The sequence below is a fragment of the Podarcis vaucheri genome (assembly GCF_965113315.1).
Source record: "Podarcis vaucheri genome assembly, chromosome: 9".
Lineage (NCBI taxonomy): Eukaryota > Metazoa > Chordata > Lepidosauria > Squamata > Lacertidae > Podarcis > Podarcis vaucheri.
This window is the reverse complement of record NC_138767.1, coordinates 49048098-49068862: the sequence shown is the minus strand read 5'-3', so window position 1 is coordinate 49068862 and position 20765 is coordinate 49048098. Positions and strand designations below refer to the sequence as shown.

General features: G+C 39.6%; 2 protein-coding genes and 1 long non-coding RNA gene across 15 annotated transcripts in view; 2 read left to right on the top strand and 1 right to left on the bottom strand.

The window, feature by feature from the left end:
* The window catches only part of ASB5 (ankyrin repeat and SOCS box containing 5), a 32045-nt gene extending 23043 nt beyond the window's left edge, over positions 1 to 9002 (top strand). For all 4 annotated transcript variants that reach the window (XM_082237280.1, XM_082237281.1, XM_082237282.1 and 1 more), the window contains 6 exons: positions 649 to 728; positions 1905 to 2012; positions 2366 to 2516; positions 2614 to 2748; positions 6158 to 6349; positions 8091 to 9002. In XM_082237280.1, the coding sequence (XP_082093406.1) occupies positions 649 to 728; positions 1905 to 2012; positions 2366 to 2516; positions 2614 to 2748; positions 6158 to 6349; positions 8091 to 8218 (794 nt within the window). In that variant the 3' untranslated portion in view covers positions 8219 to 9002. The remainder of the gene's footprint in view (positions 1 to 648; positions 729 to 1904; positions 2013 to 2365; positions 2517 to 2613; positions 2749 to 6157; positions 6350 to 8090) is intronic.
* The window catches only part of LOC309540439, a 34996-nt gene extending 20505 nt beyond the window's left edge, over positions 1 to 14491 (bottom strand). For 3 of the 8 annotated variants that reach the window (XR_014223268.1, XR_014223269.1, XR_014223270.1), the window contains exons 1-6: positions 12363 to 14491; positions 9814 to 9906; positions 9575 to 9718; positions 8089 to 8203; positions 3757 to 3828; positions 2200 to 2290 (exon numbers count right to left, since the gene is read on the bottom strand). This is a non-coding gene — a long non-coding RNA (uncharacterized lncRNA). Of the gene's footprint in view, positions 1 to 2199; positions 2291 to 3756; positions 3829 to 8088; positions 8204 to 9574; positions 9719 to 9813; positions 9907 to 10897; positions 11704 to 12362 lie in introns of those variants that run through there. The other 5 variants (XR_014223273.1, XR_014223271.1, XR_014223274.1 and 2 more) reach the window with 5 other exon arrangements.
* On the top strand, positions 11740 to 20258 carry SPATA4 (spermatogenesis associated 4). 3 transcript variants are annotated; one of them, XM_082237293.1, is made up of 6 exons: positions 11740 to 11962; positions 14542 to 14618; positions 15115 to 15233; positions 16751 to 16971; positions 17580 to 17693; positions 18487 to 20258. In XM_082237293.1, exons 1-6 carry the CDS (start codon positions 11755 to 11757, stop codon positions 18612 to 18614), a joined length of 867 nt encoding a protein of 288 aa, XP_082093419.1. In that variant the 5' UTR covers positions 11740 to 11754; the 3' UTR covers positions 18615 to 20258. The 3 variants fall into 3 exon arrangements, with proteins under 3 accessions (XP_082093419.1, XP_082093421.1, XP_082093420.1); XM_082237295.1 differs by having other exon boundaries at positions 11771 to 11958; XM_082237294.1 differs by having other exon boundaries at positions 11771 to 11962; positions 14489 to 14618.
* The last annotated feature ends 507 nt before the right edge of the window (positions 20259 to 20765 follow it).

Here is a 20765-nt window from a genome sequence, read left to right as displayed (position 1 = left end):
CCCATTGATCTCAATAAGATTTGTTCTCAATTAACTGTGCGCTAGGGATGGGGGAAATTAGATTTAGCTTCCTTTGAAAGTGAGGCTTGCATTTGGTGCCTTTTACGTTTGGCACCAATTGCAAACCCCTAGGATTGCTTCCACTCAGGATGCCTCACTTGAGAACTCTGCCAGAAATGGGTTTGCAAACCCCAGAACTCCCAAGTGCAGTTGATCCCAACAGGAGTTGTGCTGACTGGAAGCGCCTTTTGGAAGGGATCTTCTTTTGCATTCTGGTTGCAAAGGAGGAAAGGAAAGAATTGGGAGCGGACACTGAGTGCACTCTCATTTCTTTCCTTTTGAAGCTAGGTCACCCAACATCATGGTCAAAGTGGCCTATGGGTTGGTGGTGAAGGAAGTGGCCAGATCCTGTTCCCTATTTTCAGGTGGGATCATGTGAATATTTTTTTACTTTATCATCTTTTTCTACATTTACAAAATAATTAATTTAATATTTAAACTGAAGGAAGGGGTTTATATTTAAATAGGAATTATGTAGGATTGGGGTTGTCTAAACATAAAATTGATCATCAGTTTATTATTTTATATGAATTAAAACATATCCATTTTTGTAATTTAAACTATATGATGGTATTTATTTTTCCCCAGGTTCTTGGGCAGATCGCTCACCACTGCATGATGCAGCAAGTCAGGGACGCCTCCTTTCTCTGAAAACTTTAATTGCACAGGTAAAAATGTTAAAGTATTTCAATCACAGTACGTTTCCCCTCCCCCATTCTTTGTTACAATCCAGTGTTTTAATATGAAAATTACTGACATTCTGAACTAGCAGGTAAGAGATAGCTAAACAGCAAAATTGTAAATGACAAAAAAATCTCCATCCAATCTTATTAACTGCTCTAATGTATAAATCCCTCTATCAACCCACTTCTTCCACCAATAGAATTAATTTAGCATGAGCATATGGGTCAAAGACATAAACCACATCTCCCAGCTGCTGAGATTGCAGGTGGAAATAATCCTTCCCTTTTTATATACATAGATCCTAATGCCATCAATCCACATGGAGTGCCAACTATATCAGGTGGTATTTACCGTTAGTCCTACTCAGAATATATCCATTGAAATTAATGATTAATCTGCATGGGATTTAGGTTGTATTCCACAATCACCTTCATGATTACACATGTAGGGGTATTTGCCAGAAAAAGAGGCTTGCCAATAGCTTGTATGAGCTAAGAAGGCAAGCCTTAACATATAAATTAGGACCTGGGAAATCAAAACTTCCAGTATTTACAACTGCTTCTTCTAATATGAAAAACTAGGTGTAGAGGCCCTATATAATTCTAGAGGAATCAAGTTTGGAGCTAGTATCAGCCCTAACTGTAGCATTTTATAGCTATATCTCAGGGAGAGGCATTCTAGAAAATGGAAAAGTTAACAGTATCTTTTCCCCTCCTTTCCTTCTCTCTGTATAAAGTAGTGAGGGAACTTTTTAAACTTCATAGCATGCAGCCATCCCAAGCCAGGAAAGTTACTGTAACTACTCCAGTCAGTTTATAACACTGTTTTCTCTAAAACATTTGTTTGGATTAACAATTTAAAAACTTAAAAAATATTTTGGTGGACTTTACGAATGGAAGGAGAGGGGAGGCAATATTTGCAGACTCCAGAATCCACCCAAAATTAGGAGCTGTTGAACCCCAGAACTAGGTGGAAGGTGTAAAAATTGCTAATGGAAGTGTCTGCTGGGTCAAAAACCCTTCTGTGAGCATGAGGGGGCACCAATTAGATTTCACCCTTTGATTTTAGACCTTATGTTGGCTAAGTAAAGTATATTTTGCCTATAATATTCTGTCACTTGGACAAACTGGCTTACAGCTGTTAGTTCTTTTCCTGTTTAGGGATACAATGTAAATGCTCTGACCATTGATCAAGTGACTCCACTACATGAAGCATGCCTAGGAGATCACGTAGGATGTGCAAGAATTCTTCTTGAAGCAGGAGCAAATGCAAGTATTATTTTCTAAATAAAATAATTTTCTTCTGTATGTAAGAACATAAGAATAGCCTGCTGTAGAATTTGCACTGATATCAATGTACTATAAATTGTGGCTGGAAGACTCTCAGGTGGCATTCAATGCCTTCAATGGCAAATTTTACTAAACATCGTTACAAGGTGCTATACAAGTTTCCTACCTCTGTTCCTTTCTTATCATCTGCATGTTGCCAGCTCTTTCATTCTCCTGATTTTTCATCGATTGAGAGGGGGAGGACGGGGGGAGACCACCTATATTCCCAAAGCAGAAATATAATATGTAAACAAGTATTTTAGTTCTACTCATAGCAATATCCAATACCTTAGGTGAATGCTACAACAATTGATGGAGTGACACCCTTATTCAATGCATGTTCAAGAGGAAGTGCATCTTGTGTAGAGCTTCTACTGGAGTATGGTGCCAAAGCTCAGTGGGAGACATGCCTCCCTTCTCCAACTCACGAAGCAGCTAGCAGAGGTAAGAAAAGAGACTAGCTGAATGAATCAAAAACTACATCAGGCATTATAAATCCAATTCTTAGTTTGAGAGATGAATTGCACTCTCTTTTCACTAGGTCATAGTGACTGTCTAGAACTTCTGATCTCTCGGGGCATAGATGTTGACCAAGATATTCCTCACCTGGGAACACCTCTATACGTGGCTTGCATTTCACAGCAGAAACAATGTGTACACAAGCTTCTGCATTCAGGTACATAAGGTTAATTAATATATTTTTACTTTGCTTCTTAAACTGGACCAGAGTTTCATTGTAATGCATAGTGTATTGCATTGCTATGAATGAACTAGTACATTTGATCTGACCACCTTGTTTTGCTAACTTATCTGCTAGGGTGCAAGTGTAAACATTCAAATGTACACATATCCTAACACATGCATTTTCCTAAAAGGATAATCTTGAGGTCATCTATCTTGAGATATTTACTGGAGATGACTGTGTGTGCATAGACAGAATTACATTGACTTTTATAACCTTGTAAAATTTGAGGGATTTAGTACAGACGGACCGTCCTAGTCTGCTCGCTCTGAGGAGCCAACAATAGGCAAACCACGGTTTATTTTAAAATGAGTAAAGGTTTAAAGATGACAACATGCCAATGTAAAACAAATAAATAGCAGCAAAAGCAGCTTTGTGACTTGAAATGCCACTACAGAAAAGTACAGAAAATAATAGGTTAATAATGCATAAACATGTGAGCCCAGCCACATGTTGCCTGGAACATTTACTTAATTGATGTTACAGAGACAGAAGGAAAGGAATAGAGATTCATCTAACAGTGTTTAAAGACACAGCCTTGCTATGCGGAAAGAGAAAGTCTCAGGGATTAGAAAAGGTTACAGTCATACCTTGGAACTCAAACGGAATCCATTCTGGAAATCTGTTTGAATTACAAAACGGTCAAAAACTAAATTGTGCCTTCTGATTGGCTGCAGAAAGCTCTTGCAGCCAATCAGAAGCCGCAGTAGCCCCGTCGGACATTCAGCTTCCAAAAATAGTTTGCAAACAGGAACAGTCACTTCTGGGTTTGCAGCGTTCGGGAGCCAAAATGTTTGAGAACTAAGCTGTTTGAAAACCAAGATACAACTGCATATGTAAAATAGCAGTTTTTTTGTCTCATGAGAGCCAAGTTGGAGATAGACTGGAGGAAATACAAGTCACAGAGAAGAGTGCTAAGGTTGAGATTGTTGTTGTTGTTACCTGTCCCAGTGAGAAAGGAATAAGATGGTAATGCTCCAGCTTCTGGAATTCTTGTTATGACAAGAAGGAACCCTGTTAAAGATAGCAAAACATTCCCCTTTAGTAAGATACTGACTGGTACCTCTCTGTAAAGGGTCCTGACTAATTCCAAAAACAAACTAACAAACATGGATTGGAGACAAGGAAGCATGGAGCAGGTAAAGGTAAGGACACAACCTAGCTAAAGCCTAAATGAATGAAAGAAGCAGCACACTTCCACATACCAGGACAGGAGTAGTGCATCTTAGAAAATATTGATGTGGAGCAGCCTCCCAATAAAATGAACAAGTTGGGGGATGCCATGTACACCCAGTTATAGGGTGTGGGGAGAAAAATCTTCTTACTGCCAAACCCTGAATGCAAAAGGAGCTTTTCACATAAGGCTTGGACTTGTTGACTACCGTTTAGCAGCAAAGTACATGAGTGAACACTTCTTAGGACATCCAAGGCTACATTTCCTGTTGACAAAGAAGGGGGTGAGCGTTGACATTCTTAAGAAATGTAAATGGAATATTCTTGCCCCGATGACCTCAGTTTGTTAACAATGTGCCTCCACCTTGCAAAAAAGAGAATGGACTTGGATTTCTCCAGATGGGCAAAAGGATTAGTTAATTTAATTAGGACATGTTATGCTTTCCAGTTGATAATCTTTTATTCTCACTGGGGTTTTGTTGTTGTTTTTGCTGAATTAAGGGTATGTTGCATTAGATTAGATACTGGATTCTGGAATTAATTGGGTCATGGCGCAACCTCTTGCTTATGACTAGTATGTGCTGGAATTATTGTTGACTCATACACAGACTGGGCCTTCCCATCACAAGGATACGCTTATGGTCCAGAGAAAAGTCAAATTATACATATAATTTTGGGTCATGTATAGAATTCCAACTGAACCAAGACGATTAGTAAAAATTTGTTTAGCCAAAATCATGAAGCATCCACAATAATTACATTAAGTGTCATTTACTCCTTCTCCTCACTTACCGTACTTACGGTACATTGTATTTCTTTTAACCAACCTGGTTTTAAGATGAAGATGTTAATCTAGAGCCAATTAATTTAAAATTCTCTAGGAATAGGAGTATACAATATCCATAACTAGCCTGCATTATATGACCTATATAGGATATTTCAAATGATGACAATTCAGTTTTGCATTCATTTAAAGATTGAGTTCCATCTTCAGCAAATCTCAGAAGTCACACTGATCTTTTATAATGTGAGGATGACAACATCCGCATCCACATCACATAGCTGAAAGTAAGCCTGTGGTATCCCCTTTCTCACCTTGCCTTCCAGACTCTTAATTCTTGTAGCCCACTCCCAGGTCATTGCCAACTTGTCTTCAACTTGGGGCATAAAACCGGAAGAGATTATAAACAAACGAGGACTAAGCACAGTTTAGAGTAATGTTATTGTTTATTGAGCCTTGGAAACAATTTTCTCTTAGCACAAATAAAATAGCATTTTAATTCCATAGCCTATTGTCTCAAGCAGTTGATATCCCTGCCAACTTTGTATAACCAGATTTCATGTGAAAGGGTGCCTGGGAATGGCAATGGATTGGATGACTGCCAATAAACTGAAATTCAATCCTGACAGGACAAAGACTTGGTGAGGGTGTTTGGCCTGTTCTGGGTAGGCTCATACTCCCTTCTGAAGCATTAGTTTCAAAGTATGAGAATGCTATTAGATCTGGTGCTTTCTATGCAAATTTAAATAGCCTTGGTGGTACAAAGCACCTTTAGACCAGGCATAGGCAACATCGGCCCTCCAGATGTTTTGGGACTACAACTCCCATGATCCCTAGCTAACAGGACCAGTGGTCAGGGATGAGGGGAATTGTAGTCCCAAAACATCTGGGGGGCCGAGGTTGCCTATGCCTGCTTTAGACAGCTAAAGCTGGTGCACCAGCTATGGCCTGTCCAAAATAATCCAGAATCATTTGTGCCAGTATTGGATTATTGTCATGTGTTATACAAGGATCTAAACTTGAAGACAATTCCAAAACCACAGTTAGCACAAAATATATCTGCAATGCTACTTACTTGGAGCACCTTTTGCCAGTCATTAATCTTCATGATTACTCCCAAATAATTTCTGGAGGGTTTTACTCATCCCTAGCTAAGTATACACTACAATCCATTATCCTTAACAGATACAGGAAATATACAACAAAACTAAGAAAATTGTTGATAGCCTTAGCAATACTTTTATATAAAGTATTTGGTTCCAGTGTTTAGAATAAGAATATAATTTTTGAGAACAAGAATTTAGACATTGTGATTTGGCTTTGATTTAATTAATATAAATTCCTCATTAATTAATATATATCCCTATTTTTCCTGTTCTAAATCTATAGGTGCTAATGTGCAGAAAGGAAAGTTTTTGGAAACTCCACTACATGCAGCTGCAAAGCAGTCTAGTGCTGAAATAGCAAATGTACTTCTTGAGTTTGGGGCAGACATAAATGCCAAAAATACAGAGTTTGAACGACCTGTAGATGTAGCTACTCCACGGAGTCTGGTGGAAACAGTATTGCTTCTACAAGAAGGTAAAGGGGATATGTTTATATCAGAGTAGTAACCATGACTTGAAAATTTGGATTTGGCACTTTTAGGGGAGAGCTATGTATAATTTCTGGAAACAGTGAGTACCAGAGCAAATGACAGCAAAAACCGAATAAAATTAATTGCCATAAATTTGAAGGGACAGTGATATCCCCCATTTTGGAAAACATGATTGGAACAGAAATCCCACCCCCACAGCAATTGAAAAGGTATACCTGCATTGGGGGGACATTTCCAATCTAATCAAGGATGAGGAGGGAAGTGATAAGCTCCTCCTGAATAATTGCATCCATAGTAAAACATCTTCACATCTGTAAGACAGGCATTGCCAATGTAGCACCCGCAAGTGGGAGGTGCCCACCAGTACCTCCTATGGCACCTGTGAAAGGTTTGCCTTTAAATGTGAACCAAACTGAAGTTCCCTCCCATTCGGAGTCAAGAAGCTGCAGAGATACTGAGAACTGCTGTGGGGGTTACAGAGGCTCACTTGGCTGCTGACCATAGCTTCTTTTATACGGTTTTAACAAAAGACCCTCAACTACCTCCTCTGTAAGTAAGGTATGTTAGGAGAGTTTGCAGCTTGGGGAAATAGATTGGAAAGATCACTTACCATTTCTGGAGTTCAAAGGCTTTATTTATGCAGGAAGTAGAGATGACCGAGAGAGAGCAGACATATTGTCTTAACAAGTTGGGAGAGAAGCAAAATGGCTCAGCTTTTAGAGGGGAAGTTATCTTAGAAAGAGTCTACTAGGAAGTAGTGCCCTCATGTGGTTTGTAGTAACACATGCATTAACTAGAAGCTCAGAGGAAATAAATTTATTTGTTATTCTCCAGCAAGGCGAGCCAACTCCCACTCTATGAAAAATTGCATAGAAATCCCTTCCCTGTGAAAACAGAATTTCCCTATCCATTTTTTGAGGGAAAGAATGGTTCCAAGAAAATGGAGAAGGAAGTTCTGCTAAACACTTGTTAACATTGACAGGCGTCTTGTCTGGTGAAGAAAGGTTCCTTCTTCTCTTTCCCCACTGCTACTGAGCTTTGGGTGAATTCTTCAGAGACTCATTTTTTATTTTCCCTCTATTTTGGTGCTGTCTGTTGCCAAGGGGAGAGCAACACATTTGATTTGAGATGTGACAGCTTCTTAACTTCTTCCTGTAGTCACATTGATACTGGGCTACCTTGACCAGCTCTGAACTAGAGTGGTTTTCATGTCTAGGACATTTTTTAGGTCTCGGATAAGTCTCAGATTTTCATTTCATGGAAAAACTGCCATTCTTTTCCTCTCATGGAACTGACTCTTCTGTTACAAGACATTTTAAGTGTGCTGCTGAACTTTCACATTCGGGTACCTTATATGATTACTTAATTAAATACCTCAGTGCTTTTTATAGAAAACTGTACTGCAAAATGACAAAACTTATGTTGCTAAAAACGGAGGGCACTTCAAATATTCAGTTGAAATATTTATGTTTTTTAATGTTATGCTAGTCAACTGTGAGTTTGAGCATACCATAGATCAACTTTTGTCAACCTGGTGACCTCCATATTTTTTGACTGCAGCTCCCATCATCCCTGGCCTGGGGCTGTTAAGAATTTTAAGTTAAAATATCTGGAGGATACCAGGTTTCCAAAGGCTTCCACTGTAGGTTGTAATATGATTAACACATTGCAAATTATTGAAGTAGTAAATTGCCACAATTTCTTTTTCTTTTTATCTACTTACAGCTACTCCATGTTCTCTTTGCCAACTCTGTCGGCTACGTATCCGAAACTACATAGGAAAAGCCAGGTTGCATCTTATACCGCAGCTCCAGTTGCCAACCATGTTGAAAGAGTTCCTGCAGTATAGATAAAGTAGTGACTAATTTTTCAAAACTTGAAAAAAAAAGCAGCCAAGTATTTTACTATATGTTTCATGTGAAAAACTGTTGAGATGGGGAAGGGAGGGCATAAACCAACATTTACTTACTAATATATATCTCACAACTGAAGCTACATTATAATCCAGTGATATTTGGGATTCCTTGAGCAACCTGATGGAGAGGGGCTAATATAATTAAATAAAATAGAATTTGCTTATACTCTTGAAATTTGCTGTACACTGTAATATAATGTTCACTGATCAGCCACTTCATTTAATTTTATCTTCCTTTAGGGGCTTTTGTGGGGACTGTTCCTCACACAGCGGATGTGCAGGAATATGCAGGGATTCCGGGGTCAGTTACAGCATTTCCCAACCCTCTGTGTATTATTGCTAAGGGAGTTTGCCCGTTTAAATGCTGTTGCTCTCTAAGGATCTGCTCTACTCTTCATTCATTGGAGGAGGGGAGATGAAGCTAGAGAAGATGATGGGAACTGCAGTTGTCAGGAGCAACAGCCTTTTCAATGGACTGGAGGCTGGAGTGGCAATGAAGGTGTACTGTAACCCAAAAACTCTCACAGAATGTTGTGTAAGTGAGTGTTGTGCAATGCTCAAGACCTGTACATGTATTTAAGATCTTTTGTTCACTGGCACAGATGAATTATTGTTTGGTTTTGTTATATTCTGGTTCAAGGTGTCTTGTTCTGTGTGTATCTAGAACAATGGGGTGTTAGATGCACTCTATAAATATATATACATATTGAAAGACCATAAAACAGGTGTCTTTTTTTCTGCTGTCCCTGCTTAAGCACTTCATAAGGAACACCTACTATGAATTAAGTTCCCTTTCTTTTCTGTTGGTTACATGACGCACTGTACCATGAACTATTTAATATACAAATCTTTCTACTCCAGCACAAGTTTCATCACATTGACTGGTATTTAAAACTCATTTTGTGTAAATTCTCCCTCTCTCACAGACACTTAGGGTGTTGTTGAGGGGCAGTGAAGGACTTATACCTATCAATGGCATTCATTATTTAACTGTAAAAAAAAAAGTATTATTTTGCAAACATGAGACTAGGCACTTATTTTTAAAGCCCAATCTGTTGCTAAGTAATCAGAACGTGAGTGTGGGATGAAAGTAGAACTCATATTTTTTTCCCCTTGTATATTTACCATTTAAAAATGGGTGTGCAGGTACTGTAATTTTTATGCTACTCTTAATGAGTAAGGGTGATAAGCTCCCTCTGTTGTTTATCATCCAGTGTAAAAAAACAAAACTCTACATAATAATCTTGCTGTCAGATATATTAAGCTGGTGAGGTAATTTGGAAACAATACAAACACCACAGTTCAATATTCAGGCTTTGCAAGATAAGAGGACTCTTTCTCTGCAACAAAGACTTGGGGAAAAGCCAAAACAAACTCTGAATGCCTTCCTAAATGTCAGTCAGATGACACAGACCATGGAAATCTGTTTCGCCTCTTCCTAGTAATAAAAATAAATAAATAAATAAATAAATTGCTTTTAATACTAACATGACATTTTAGAAACTGCTATTGAGTACATTTTACTAGAGATACCTTGTCTAATTGGCTGCTAGAGCTCATTTCCACATGCTCAGGCAAAGATACAAAGCCTCTGTCAACCAGATGGAGTCTTTAGAGTTGAAGAAGCTGGTTTTGAGGAGATATTTTGAGGGGAAGTGAAATATACTCAGAGTTGCAAAGTGATTTCATGCTCTTTATTCAGCTCATAGTGGTGAGGAGGAATGAGTGAATGTCCCCTCAAAGTAAAGGTAAAGGTAAAGGTACCCCTGCCCGAACGGGCCAGTCTTGACAGACTCTGGGGTTTGTGCGCCCATCTCACATCTATTGGCCGGGGGCCAGCGCTGTCCGAAGACACTTCCGGGTCACGTGGCCAGCGTGACAACGCTGCTCTGGCGAGCCAGAGCCGCACACGGAACGCCGTTTACCTTCCCGCTGGTAAGCGGTACCTATTTATCTACTTGCCCCCGGGGGTGCTTTCGAACTGCTAGGTGGGCAGGCGCTGGGACCGAGCAGCGGGAGCGCACCCCGCCGCGGGGATTCGAACCGCCGACCTTTCGATCGGCAAGCCCTAGGCGCTGAGGCTTTAGCCCACAGCGCCACCCGCGTCCCTCCCCTCAAAGTACCTGCTTTATATACTTTATTTACACAATGGGCTGCACATGATTGGCTAATTCTGGAATTCTACTGTAAGCCAATCAGGTTGTGGATTCACTTATATCTGGAGCATGATTGGGTGGTTCCTGCCAACCAGTCATACTGCTGCATTGTTCTAGGACCAATCAGACTGCTGCATTCTGAATCCTATTGTTCTAGGACCAATCAGACTGCTGCAGTTTGGATCCTATTGTTGTAGGACCAATCAGACTGCTGCAGTTTGGATCCTATTCAACTCAGTACATAACAGGAAGATAGTAAATTGTTACTGTACCAGGAGTTATCTCAGACACAAGGGGCAGTATGGCAGAAATCAGGAGGGAGGGGAACTCAATGGTGGTAAAATTGACATAAAATCTTGACAAATAGCATCCACTGGGGACAGATGCTAGCAATCTGAATGTGGAACTAGCATATTCTTTAGAGGTTTTATTATTATGAAAGTAATAAATGTTATACTTACGAGGATTTGCGTGTAAGCTGTTGTCAAGTGTTGAAAACACCATGTGCTAGGACACACAATACAATCGTATGCACACCGACTAGGAAGTTACCAGGATTGTCAACCAACCAAATGCCAAAGCAAATAAACAAGCAGCCTTAGGTTTATGGTGTGTTCATAGTCAGCAATCCATGAGTTTAACTCACTTGGAACTAAGTTTCATGGAAATTTTGGGATCATTTACCAGCAAATCTGGCACAGAAAATTTCCCTTTCCTGGGACCAAGGCAACTACGTCAATCAGGAAATCCTGAATAGGTTATCACTCATAATTTAAACGTTTATTAGTTGGTGGTGCTTGTTTGTCTTTTTTCTGTTATTTGTGGAGGTGCGCCCCCCCAATTCAGCACAAACTCCAGTCAAAGGAGATTTGTATTTACATAAACACATATATTAAAATTACAGATTAGCCCTCAGTGGCGCAATGTGTTAGTGTTTGCATTTTGTATGTTTATAATGTGAACTACCCTATTCAGATGAAGGGCTGCATACAAAATTACTATTAGTATTTTTTAAAAAAACTTGCTGGTATATGTAAAGTCCCTCCATCTCTGATTCCACAGGCCATGTTGACTACTGGGCTAATAGGAACTGGAGTAACAGCATCTGGTAAGAGTAACAGCTTCTCTAAAAGCAGAATCCCAAGTCTTTCACCATCAACGGTGGGTTGTATGTGCGTGTTGCTTGCGTGCTGTGGTTTTGTTTTGTTTTTGTGTGTATGTGTATTTGGTCGACTTCAAAACAACAACCCCCCCCTTCTCTGACGCAGAACACGCGTTTCCTAGCAACAAACAGCCCTGCGCCCAGGCGTTCCGACGCATGCGCCGTGGCAGTTGCTCCTTTTTAAAAACAGAGCGGCGGCGGTTGCTTTGGCAACTGCCGTTATGGTGCTCGAAAGCGCTCGCGAAGGGAAGCTGCCTCTCCTCATGTCCTACTCCACCAGCCCGAGGCGCGCGGGGCTGCCCCGGACGGTGCTGCGCTGGCTGCAGAGCCTCGACCTCAGCTTCTCGCCTACGCATTTCCGTAGGTGAGGCCGCCCCCCTTCCCACACGTTGGCCGCCATGACACTTCCCGCCGTACCTGGGCGCCTCGGGGCCAGCGGGAAGAAGGGGCCTGGTTTGCTTTTGGCTCCCTCGGCTGCGTCTCTCTTGCCTGTGTGGGCGCCTCCCCTCCCGCGAGAAGCGACTGCAAATCTCCCACGGAGCTTGAACCGAAGCCCTTTGTTCACACGAATTCCCCCTTAAGGCCAGGCCGGCCGTGAGGGCGCTTGCTAGAAAACACGGGAGGCTCTGGGGGAGGGGTCGGGTGGCAAAGGCCGTCATTGGGGAAGGAGGGGTTTTTGCTATATCAAATGTTTTCAGACCGAAGGCTGGGCGAACCGGGGAGCTAGAGAGAGAGGCCCTTTTAGGAAAGGGGGGGGGAAGCACCTGTGTTCTGTTGTCATCACTGCTGGCAACGCCTGGTAAGATAGCACCAGCCTCCCCTTTATCCGTTGAGAATAGGTTTCCTCAAAAGTTAAACCTGTGGGCTTGCGAAGTTTAGTCCAGAATTAATGGTCCACAAGATACCTTTCTTTCCCTAGGAAGAAAGGCTTTCATGGTGGCAGCCCCCACTGGAGGATTTGTAATGGCTGCATCACAATCCTGGATTTGCATAAAGGCAGCAAGCAAAAGTGAAGTCAGGTTGCACAAGAGTAGTGAGCATGGCATGACAGTGAGAAGGGAGAAACACTGAAAGGCGGAGGGGAGGGGGGAACTGGCAGTTTTAAACAATGATAAGAGGTTTGAGTAAAGTACTCTACTGTGGAATATTTGAGAGCTCTCATGAGGCAGCTGAGGAATGGAAGAGGGAGTAGTTTGGTTACAGTGAGAAGGGAGATGTGAAAGGGGGGAGAGTGGCAGTTTTAAACTTACAGAAGTTTGAGTAAAGCAAGGGTGGGGTGACACGGGAAAACTGGCCTTAAACAACACAGAGGCTTAAATAAAGCAGAGGTGGAAGAAAACAGGGAAAGAGACAATTTTAAACAATGATAGATTTGAGTTGAGCAGAGCTTTCCTAACTGTGGTCACGACACAAGTGTGTCGGCTGCAGTGTGTAGGTGTGTCACACACATACGTTCCCTGCATTCCTTCCAACGCTGGAAAGGGGTTAGTTTAACTGCCTATTTGCTAGTAAAACTGAATTACTGTGTAGCAAAATGATGCATGTCTAAAAAGCTCTGGAATAGTGTTAGCAGGGGTTACACTGGGTGAAAGGAGCATGGCAGTTAAAATAAGGTTTGAGTACAGCAAGGACTTGGGAAGGGCTCTGTTAATTTTGGGTGTTAACTTCTGTGTTGTACCCATCTGCTATTTCTCCTTGTTAAAACTTTTAAAAAACACCTCAGTGTCCCAACACCTCTTCTTTATACAAACTTCTATTGTTTTAGTACAGCAAGAAGACAAACTGAAGGGGGGGGAGAGAATGTCTGTTCTAAACTTTCCACTTTTCCATTCGTCTTCTGTCTCACGTAAGAACGATAAAGGATGAAGAGCCTTCAAATATTCCATAGTACCTTCCCACAATGTATTTCATTCCTGATACCATGTGTTGTCTTCAATAAGTTCCAGATTCAGTGCAGTAATTTGGAAGGTGCTTTATTAATAAATGCCCATCCATCAGCTGAACTAAGCCTTTTCTGAGTGAGCTAATTGACAGGCTTGCTCTTAAGATTAAATTCATCTTAAAGAAAAGAGTAGGAAAAAGGTGACAGTGAAAATGGGGGTACAAAAGCGGTTGCTAAGGTGAGAGGGCAATGTTTTGTGCGCAAGAGGGGTTGTAGAAAAGGAGAGAGCATGGGCATAAAAGTGACGGTGAAAACAGGCACAAAGTGGGCTTACAGACCAAATAGTGGTGACTTCAGACATGGGGTTGCGAAGGTGAAAAGCTAGCTTAGTAGATATGTGGGGTTGAAAAGGGAAGCTCTAGGGGTTAATGTGAGGAAGGGGGGAAGGATTGGTGAGTAGAGCCCCTAGTATACTAACAAGCGAACAATGTGTATACACTGATGTAATATTATACATTCTTGTGCCTGCATTTCAGTGTTGTGAAATCACATATGATTCTTTTGGTTATTATTGAGTATTCCATTGGCCATAAGCAACAGAAGTTTTTTGTTTTTTTTAAATCCTATCTATGTTGCAGAAATACATGTTTATTCAGTATATTCACCTATTGATAGTTTAGTAATATATTATCTAGATTTCTGTTTAATGCTGTTTACTCCTTACAGCAGAACCTCTCTCTGGTTTCCAGGAAGACTTCCCTCTCCCTACTTCTTTATTTATGTAACCTGTACAGCTGGCAGAGGAACTTACAGCTGTTATGTTGACTTATGGATATGAGAAGGGGAGTGAGTAGGGATTTTTTCTTTCCACAAGAAAGTACTGTAATGGTTGAAAGCTCCAAAATTGATTTGGTAATGAAACAGAGGCTTCCCATCCAAGGAATGCCACTTCTTAATTAAGGCATGTAACTAATAGTGAACTTTTATTTATTTATACATTTTGAGTAGGGATTTTTCAAATGGCTATCTCATTGCTGAGATATTCTCTCGGTACTACCCAGAAGACATTCAGATGCGTTCCTTTGAAAATGGCACGTCCCTACCTGTGAAACTCAGCAACTGGTCACAGCTTGGAAAGGTATTTAATGTAGTAGTGAATTTCAAATATATGTTAAAGAGAAAAGGATGGGAACTTCTTTACTGTCTCACCCATTTTTATAGTGCAGTGCTATACATGTCTAAGATGCAAGTCTCATTCAGTTCAGTGGGGTTTACTCCCAGGTAAACTGATATAGGATTGCAACCTAATCTGTAATTATTTCCGTATGCATGATGCTTATGTACATACATGTATATTAAGATGTAATGATAATGGTATTTCAAATGCACAACTACTTGTGCTGGTTTTAAAATAGAAAATACTTTTGATGTATGTTTCTTTATTTGCTATGGCCCCAGTGAAACTTTGCATATTTATACCTGCCATGACTATGTTATACAAACTGTGAGGCTAAAATTTTGGAGTCTACATTGTATTTCAGATAAGAATAAAAAACAGTTTTCATGTCCTTCAAGAAGAGCAGATTTCAAATGAATTAATGTATTTGAAACAAATTCTTCCTCCTTTATTAAAGTTCTTTGCAAAAAGAAAACTGCATCCCATCCGAGAGCTAATTGATGGAACAATTCATTGTAAACCAGGAGCTGCAGAAATATTTCTACAAGACATTTATACAATGCTGACAAACAGGCGGTGAGTTATATTTGTAACAACATTATATTTGAATGTTGCAAGTTGATGCCTAAAGATTGATGATATCTGTACTATCTGGTTTGGTATCAACAAACTTATTATTTCTATCAAACAGCTATTAAATAGCACTAGTCTTTCTTAGACTTTTTTCAGAATTAGTGGAAAATAAATTCCCCCCAAAAAATCTTTATTCCTCCTTACTAAAGGGGGAAATTAAAAGGGGCAATAGCATTTACAACTACATATAATGCAATTCTAGTTGGTGGTTTGATGCATAATATAATTGTAATAATAAAATGCATTTAAAATACCTTATTCCTCAAAGTGCACATGCTGTGTTTTAGAAGTAAGGCTAAAAATATATGAAAGCCCTGGTACCTGCCTATAAATAAAATAAAGCTATAAACAGATTCTGTATAAGATAACGGAATACCAGCAATGATCAATGGAATATAGCTTATTTTAATATCATTAGATACCTTATGATGAAAAAATAACCCATGTCATAAACATAAATTGGTATATCAATGTGGTCATTTTGGAACATAAATGCCTTTTACAGGCCTCTTGAACATTTGCCTTTTTTTCTTTTCTCCTCCTCAGGAGCTCCTTAATGGAGGGAGGTGAGCTCATTAATCCATATGTATAATATACTGTAGTATATCTTTACAAGACATTACACAGGGTGGCCTCTTAGATGAACTCAGGCACCACTTCCTTTCCCTGATCTCCACCAAAGAAGTATTAATAACACACACTGGGTTTTAATATAAAGGCTTCAAATTTCCCCTCTGCTATTCTCTGGTCTTATTCTTCATAGGTAAAGGTAAAGAAACCCCTGACCATTAGGTCCAGTTGTGGCCGACTCTGGGGTTGCAGCACTCATCTCGCTTTATTGGCTGAGGGAGCCTGCGTACAACTTCTGGGTCATGTGGCCAGCATGACTAAGCCACTTCTGGCGAACCAGAGCAGCGCATGGAAACGCCGTTTACCTTCCCGCCACAGCAGTACCTATTTATCTACTTGCACTTTGATGTGCTTTCGAACTGCTAGGTTGGCAGGAGCAGGGACCGAGCAACGGAAGCTCACCCCGTTGCGGGGATTTGAACCGCTGACCGTCTGATCAGCAAGTCCTAGGCTCTGTGGTTTAACCCACAGCGCCACCCGCGTCCCATCTTTCCTCAAAAACCCCTTTATCTCTCCCAATCCAACAACTGTCCAAAATCCCAATTGTCTCTCTCACTGACAGTTAACTCCCCACTGAACTGGTATCTCCTGTCAATCAGAGCCCGAAATTCCACAAACCTATCAGACTGAATGCACATGATCCAGGCCTGTCTAACAAAACCTTAAAGTGATAGTCTCTTTCTCTTGCATCAGAATTTGTCACCAAAAACTACTGCTACATAGGCTTGCAACATTGTAACTGCACAGGGCCTCAAACTGTCACAGAGGTCTCAAAACTTTTTTTTCATTCCAAACACAAATACCTAAATAATTATAATTTCTCCCATTAGTATAAAACATATTCAGGATGAAGAGATTGACTTTACAGACAGTAATTATCAGGATAAATTACCAATGGTTGCGAGATCAACTGCTTCAAGAGCTATTAAGACCAACATTAAGCTAACAGAAATAATGGTGGAGCCCAATATTCAAAAAAACAGACAAAAAGTAAATGCCATTATCAATATGCATATGCAGCGACGGCAGATTGAGAGGGAGCAAGTTCCAGGTGAGTAGCTTCGGAGGACAAAATGTTTCTTGAATGTCTTCTCTCTATTACATGCAAGAATAATGAACTGCAAGTTTTGCCTTTATTCAGGGTACATCAAGAGGGCTTCCTCTCTGGAAGGCTAAGGAACTCTAGATCCATCTATGATTTATTTTTTCTGCCTTGTAATGATCTTTTTATTGAGGGAGTATTTAATTTTGGCTACCTGATTATTTCTTTGCATCCCTTGGGTTGCTTTCTGCAAATTTTCTTTCCTTTTTATTACTTTATAATTATTGCATTGTATTAGATTGCTTCAATGGATTGTTTTTTCATTGTTTTCTGTTAGCTGCCTTGAGCACTGTTCAGTGGAAAGGTGGGATACGAAATATTGCCAGTGTGTAGCTACACTTCTTGCCACACTGAGGGATAAAAGCTTTCCCCCCATCAAATTATTCCACACATTCTGATGTGGCACACACAGATTAATCTTCTGGTGGTAGTTCTTTATCCTTAATGAAGGATGGTTTTACCTTTCATCAGTATTAAGTCGTGTTGAAAAGACAATGATCTTGAAAATGTGATGTGTAAATCGCAGTATTTGCACAACAAATTGCTTTGTTTTTAAGAACGGTTTGGTATTAAAAAAACGCTGGGGGAGCGTGCCATTCGTCGTCCTTCCATGATAGTTCCGTCCGTGAGTACAGTGAAGATTCAGAAGGAGAAATCTCTTCCTGTGCCAAGTAAGCATTATTTTTCTCTTTTGAAAGTCTCACACTTACTACTCGAATGTCATTACCATTGATCAAATTTAAATGTACATTAATTTTTTCATGAAGGCAATCTTATGAACATTTAATTGAGAATAAATCATTGGGACTTTTGAGTAAATGTAACTTAACACCAGGTTGCATGTTTAAACAAATGTCTATGTTGCTCAAATGTATAACCCTCCCTCTTTAATGTAACTTCATTGTGGAGAAGGCTATTGGTTTCTTTTAAATTAAGCTTCATGTTATAAATCTATTCTAAATCTATTTCCTGCAAATATACTCTATTAAATATAAATCCAAGAAGGTGATCACAATATGGTGCCCTCCAGATATTGCTGGAATATAGCTTCAGTCATCCCTACCTCTTGCCCTTTTGGCTGGAGCTGATGAGAGTTGGAGTCCAACAACATCTAGAGGGCACCAGATCTGATCTGAAGTTTTCAACCAATTAAATACTTAATTGGCTGTCTTAATCTGTTGTTGAAATGTAGATAAATGTGTCTATTAATTACTCAAAATCTTCATACCGTGATGAGATAAAAGAAGTGCAAAATAACTTAGTTTAATAAACAATGTCAATTTAATTAAAAATAAACTGATCGTGCCAGCTTTGTGAAGTTCAGAGATGATCCAGTAGCAGATTTAGAATAGCTTAGATTGATAAAGCCTGCCTTATAAAGGATTCTTAAAAGATGCCACTTAAAAAGTGCTTTGTAACTGCATTTGTTGGGATGTAAAAGTACTGACCTTTTTTTCTGCTTAGGTGTAGCATCCACAGAAATCAGAGGCAAAACGGGTGTTCGTTTCAAAACCGTCCAAGTGAAACAAGCTGAGATGCCCTTTAGAGGTGACTTAAATTCTGGCACCTTAAACCATCTTAAAGAATTGTAACTAGAGAAGTTTGAGAGAGCTCTTTTTGAACACAACAGAAGTCTTATGAAGTATTTGCTACCATATTGGAGAACATGTGCCTTACTACTATGCTCAATAAAGCATTTGTGCTGAGGTAAATACAAACTTGGAAGCTGGTAGGTGCACAGATATAAGCTAAATGAAAAGCAGATTATCAGTGCTTTTTACACTTTATTGGATTCTCAAAAGTGACTTCTAATATGCTGGTGTATCTACCCTTGTATTCATAGGTAATGGTGCAAGTTTAATAAAACATGATTATTAGGGCAAGCTGGGTTTATATTTTCAAACATTTTTCCTAGCATTAAAAATAAAACAATCTAAAATGTTTTATTTTGGTGAAATCTATAATCCTGAGCAAGCTTTTGAGCAAAGCTTGGTAGAAAGTAATGTCATACATAATTAAATGTTATAATCAGCCAACCTCGCTAACTGTAAGGAATTTCTCCCAATAGCATTTTAAGTACTTAACATATTTTTTGCACTCTAACTTTGGTGTGTCCCCTTAGATCACCTATACTTTGTTCTAATGTAAAAGTTTCCTTCTGTGTGGTCTTTCTGACTTCAGTAATGAAAACATTTTCTGTTTATTGATATGGATACTGAATTTCTGTGAGCAGAAACCCTTTTCATGGGAATACCCCTCTGTGAGGGCGTAGAGACTGCTTTTTTGCTGAGTTTGTCTCACCCTTACAGCCCACTGAAAAGGTTCTTTAAGGAGTTTGAGAGACTCTATTGAATAATATGAGAGGTTGCATGGGGACCTATAGCAGAAAGGGGAAACTGGTTGAAATAGCCTCCCTGCATTTTTCAGTAAGAACTTCTGTTGGATCTCAAACCCTTCTGCCAAAAGCCTCTATTTGCAGAAGGGCCATTCAGTCAACACAGTGATAACTAAATGTATCTCATATGCATGTATTATTAAGAAGATATAATGCATTTTGCTACCTGTTGGTGCTCCTAACTTCGGTGCTGGGACAGGACAGAAGTAGAAAAAAGTAAAATTTATTGTTTTGACAAAATACTACCTATTCTTTTATAGCTTGACGTGAATAAGATGATTTTTTTTTTAGTCTTTGGTTCCACATTTTTAGGACATTGACAAACTGGAGTATATTCTGAGCTGGCTGGCCCGGATGGTGAGGGGTAACAAGCAGTTGAGTTAGCTGTGTGTGCCCACACACTTTACAGCTTTGGTTTTTCTGGCCTCTTTCATTACAAAATCATGAATTACCTGTTATATCTTTAGTCTACAAGCTCAGACATTTCAACAAACATGAAAGATAGGAGTTCTGCTATAGCTATTTTTTTGTAAACAACATACTGAATAGTGAAGTAGTGTTAATGACATGACCATATGCATCTGACAGTTTTTCTTAATCAGGTAGTAACTAGCTTAAGGCAGGGTTCCATCACAAACCAATAAATTTAGGTTACAAATTTAGGTTGCACAATTAAAGCTGGTTGGGAGGTCTTGTACAACAGACCAACTTTGCCCCCAGAATCAGACTTTAGCGATGTGGAAATGCACTAGACAGTGTACGATAATGTTTGTGTGACACAATGTCTAACCTTGTGAACAAATAAGGATGAATATGCAATAAATAGATTATCTAGAAGTGACTGGTCTCTATATTGAAATAATTTTCATCTTTGTTGTGTTTATTTACTTCCCTAGTTGGTATATTACCCAAACCAGGCTATAGAAAGTTCTTGTCTGTTTTGAACTGAAGGATTGGCTCTTTCATTTAGCTTAACTTCTCTTTTTAACCTTCTTACAGTTCTGGCTGCTTGATCTGTATTTATAGCCAGACATGGAATTATTGTCTGTGCACTGGACATTCACTAGCATATATTCTAGACCTATAAATCCTACCACCAACACGGGCTTCCATTGGCCTCGAGTTCTTTATGATGCTTTGTCCATCTTCCTTGCCTAGACAAATTTTGGGACTGATAGCTTTTGAAGCTGCCACATAAGCAAGCACAAGTTTTTATTTCTTACACTCTTAAAGTTCTAGTTTAACTGCAGAAATACATACTTCCTGTTCCAGAGCAGGCTTTGGGACAGCATCTCACTGCTTGTTCTGCTCTAACATTGTTACTGATTGGCTCCAGAAAATTTCATAA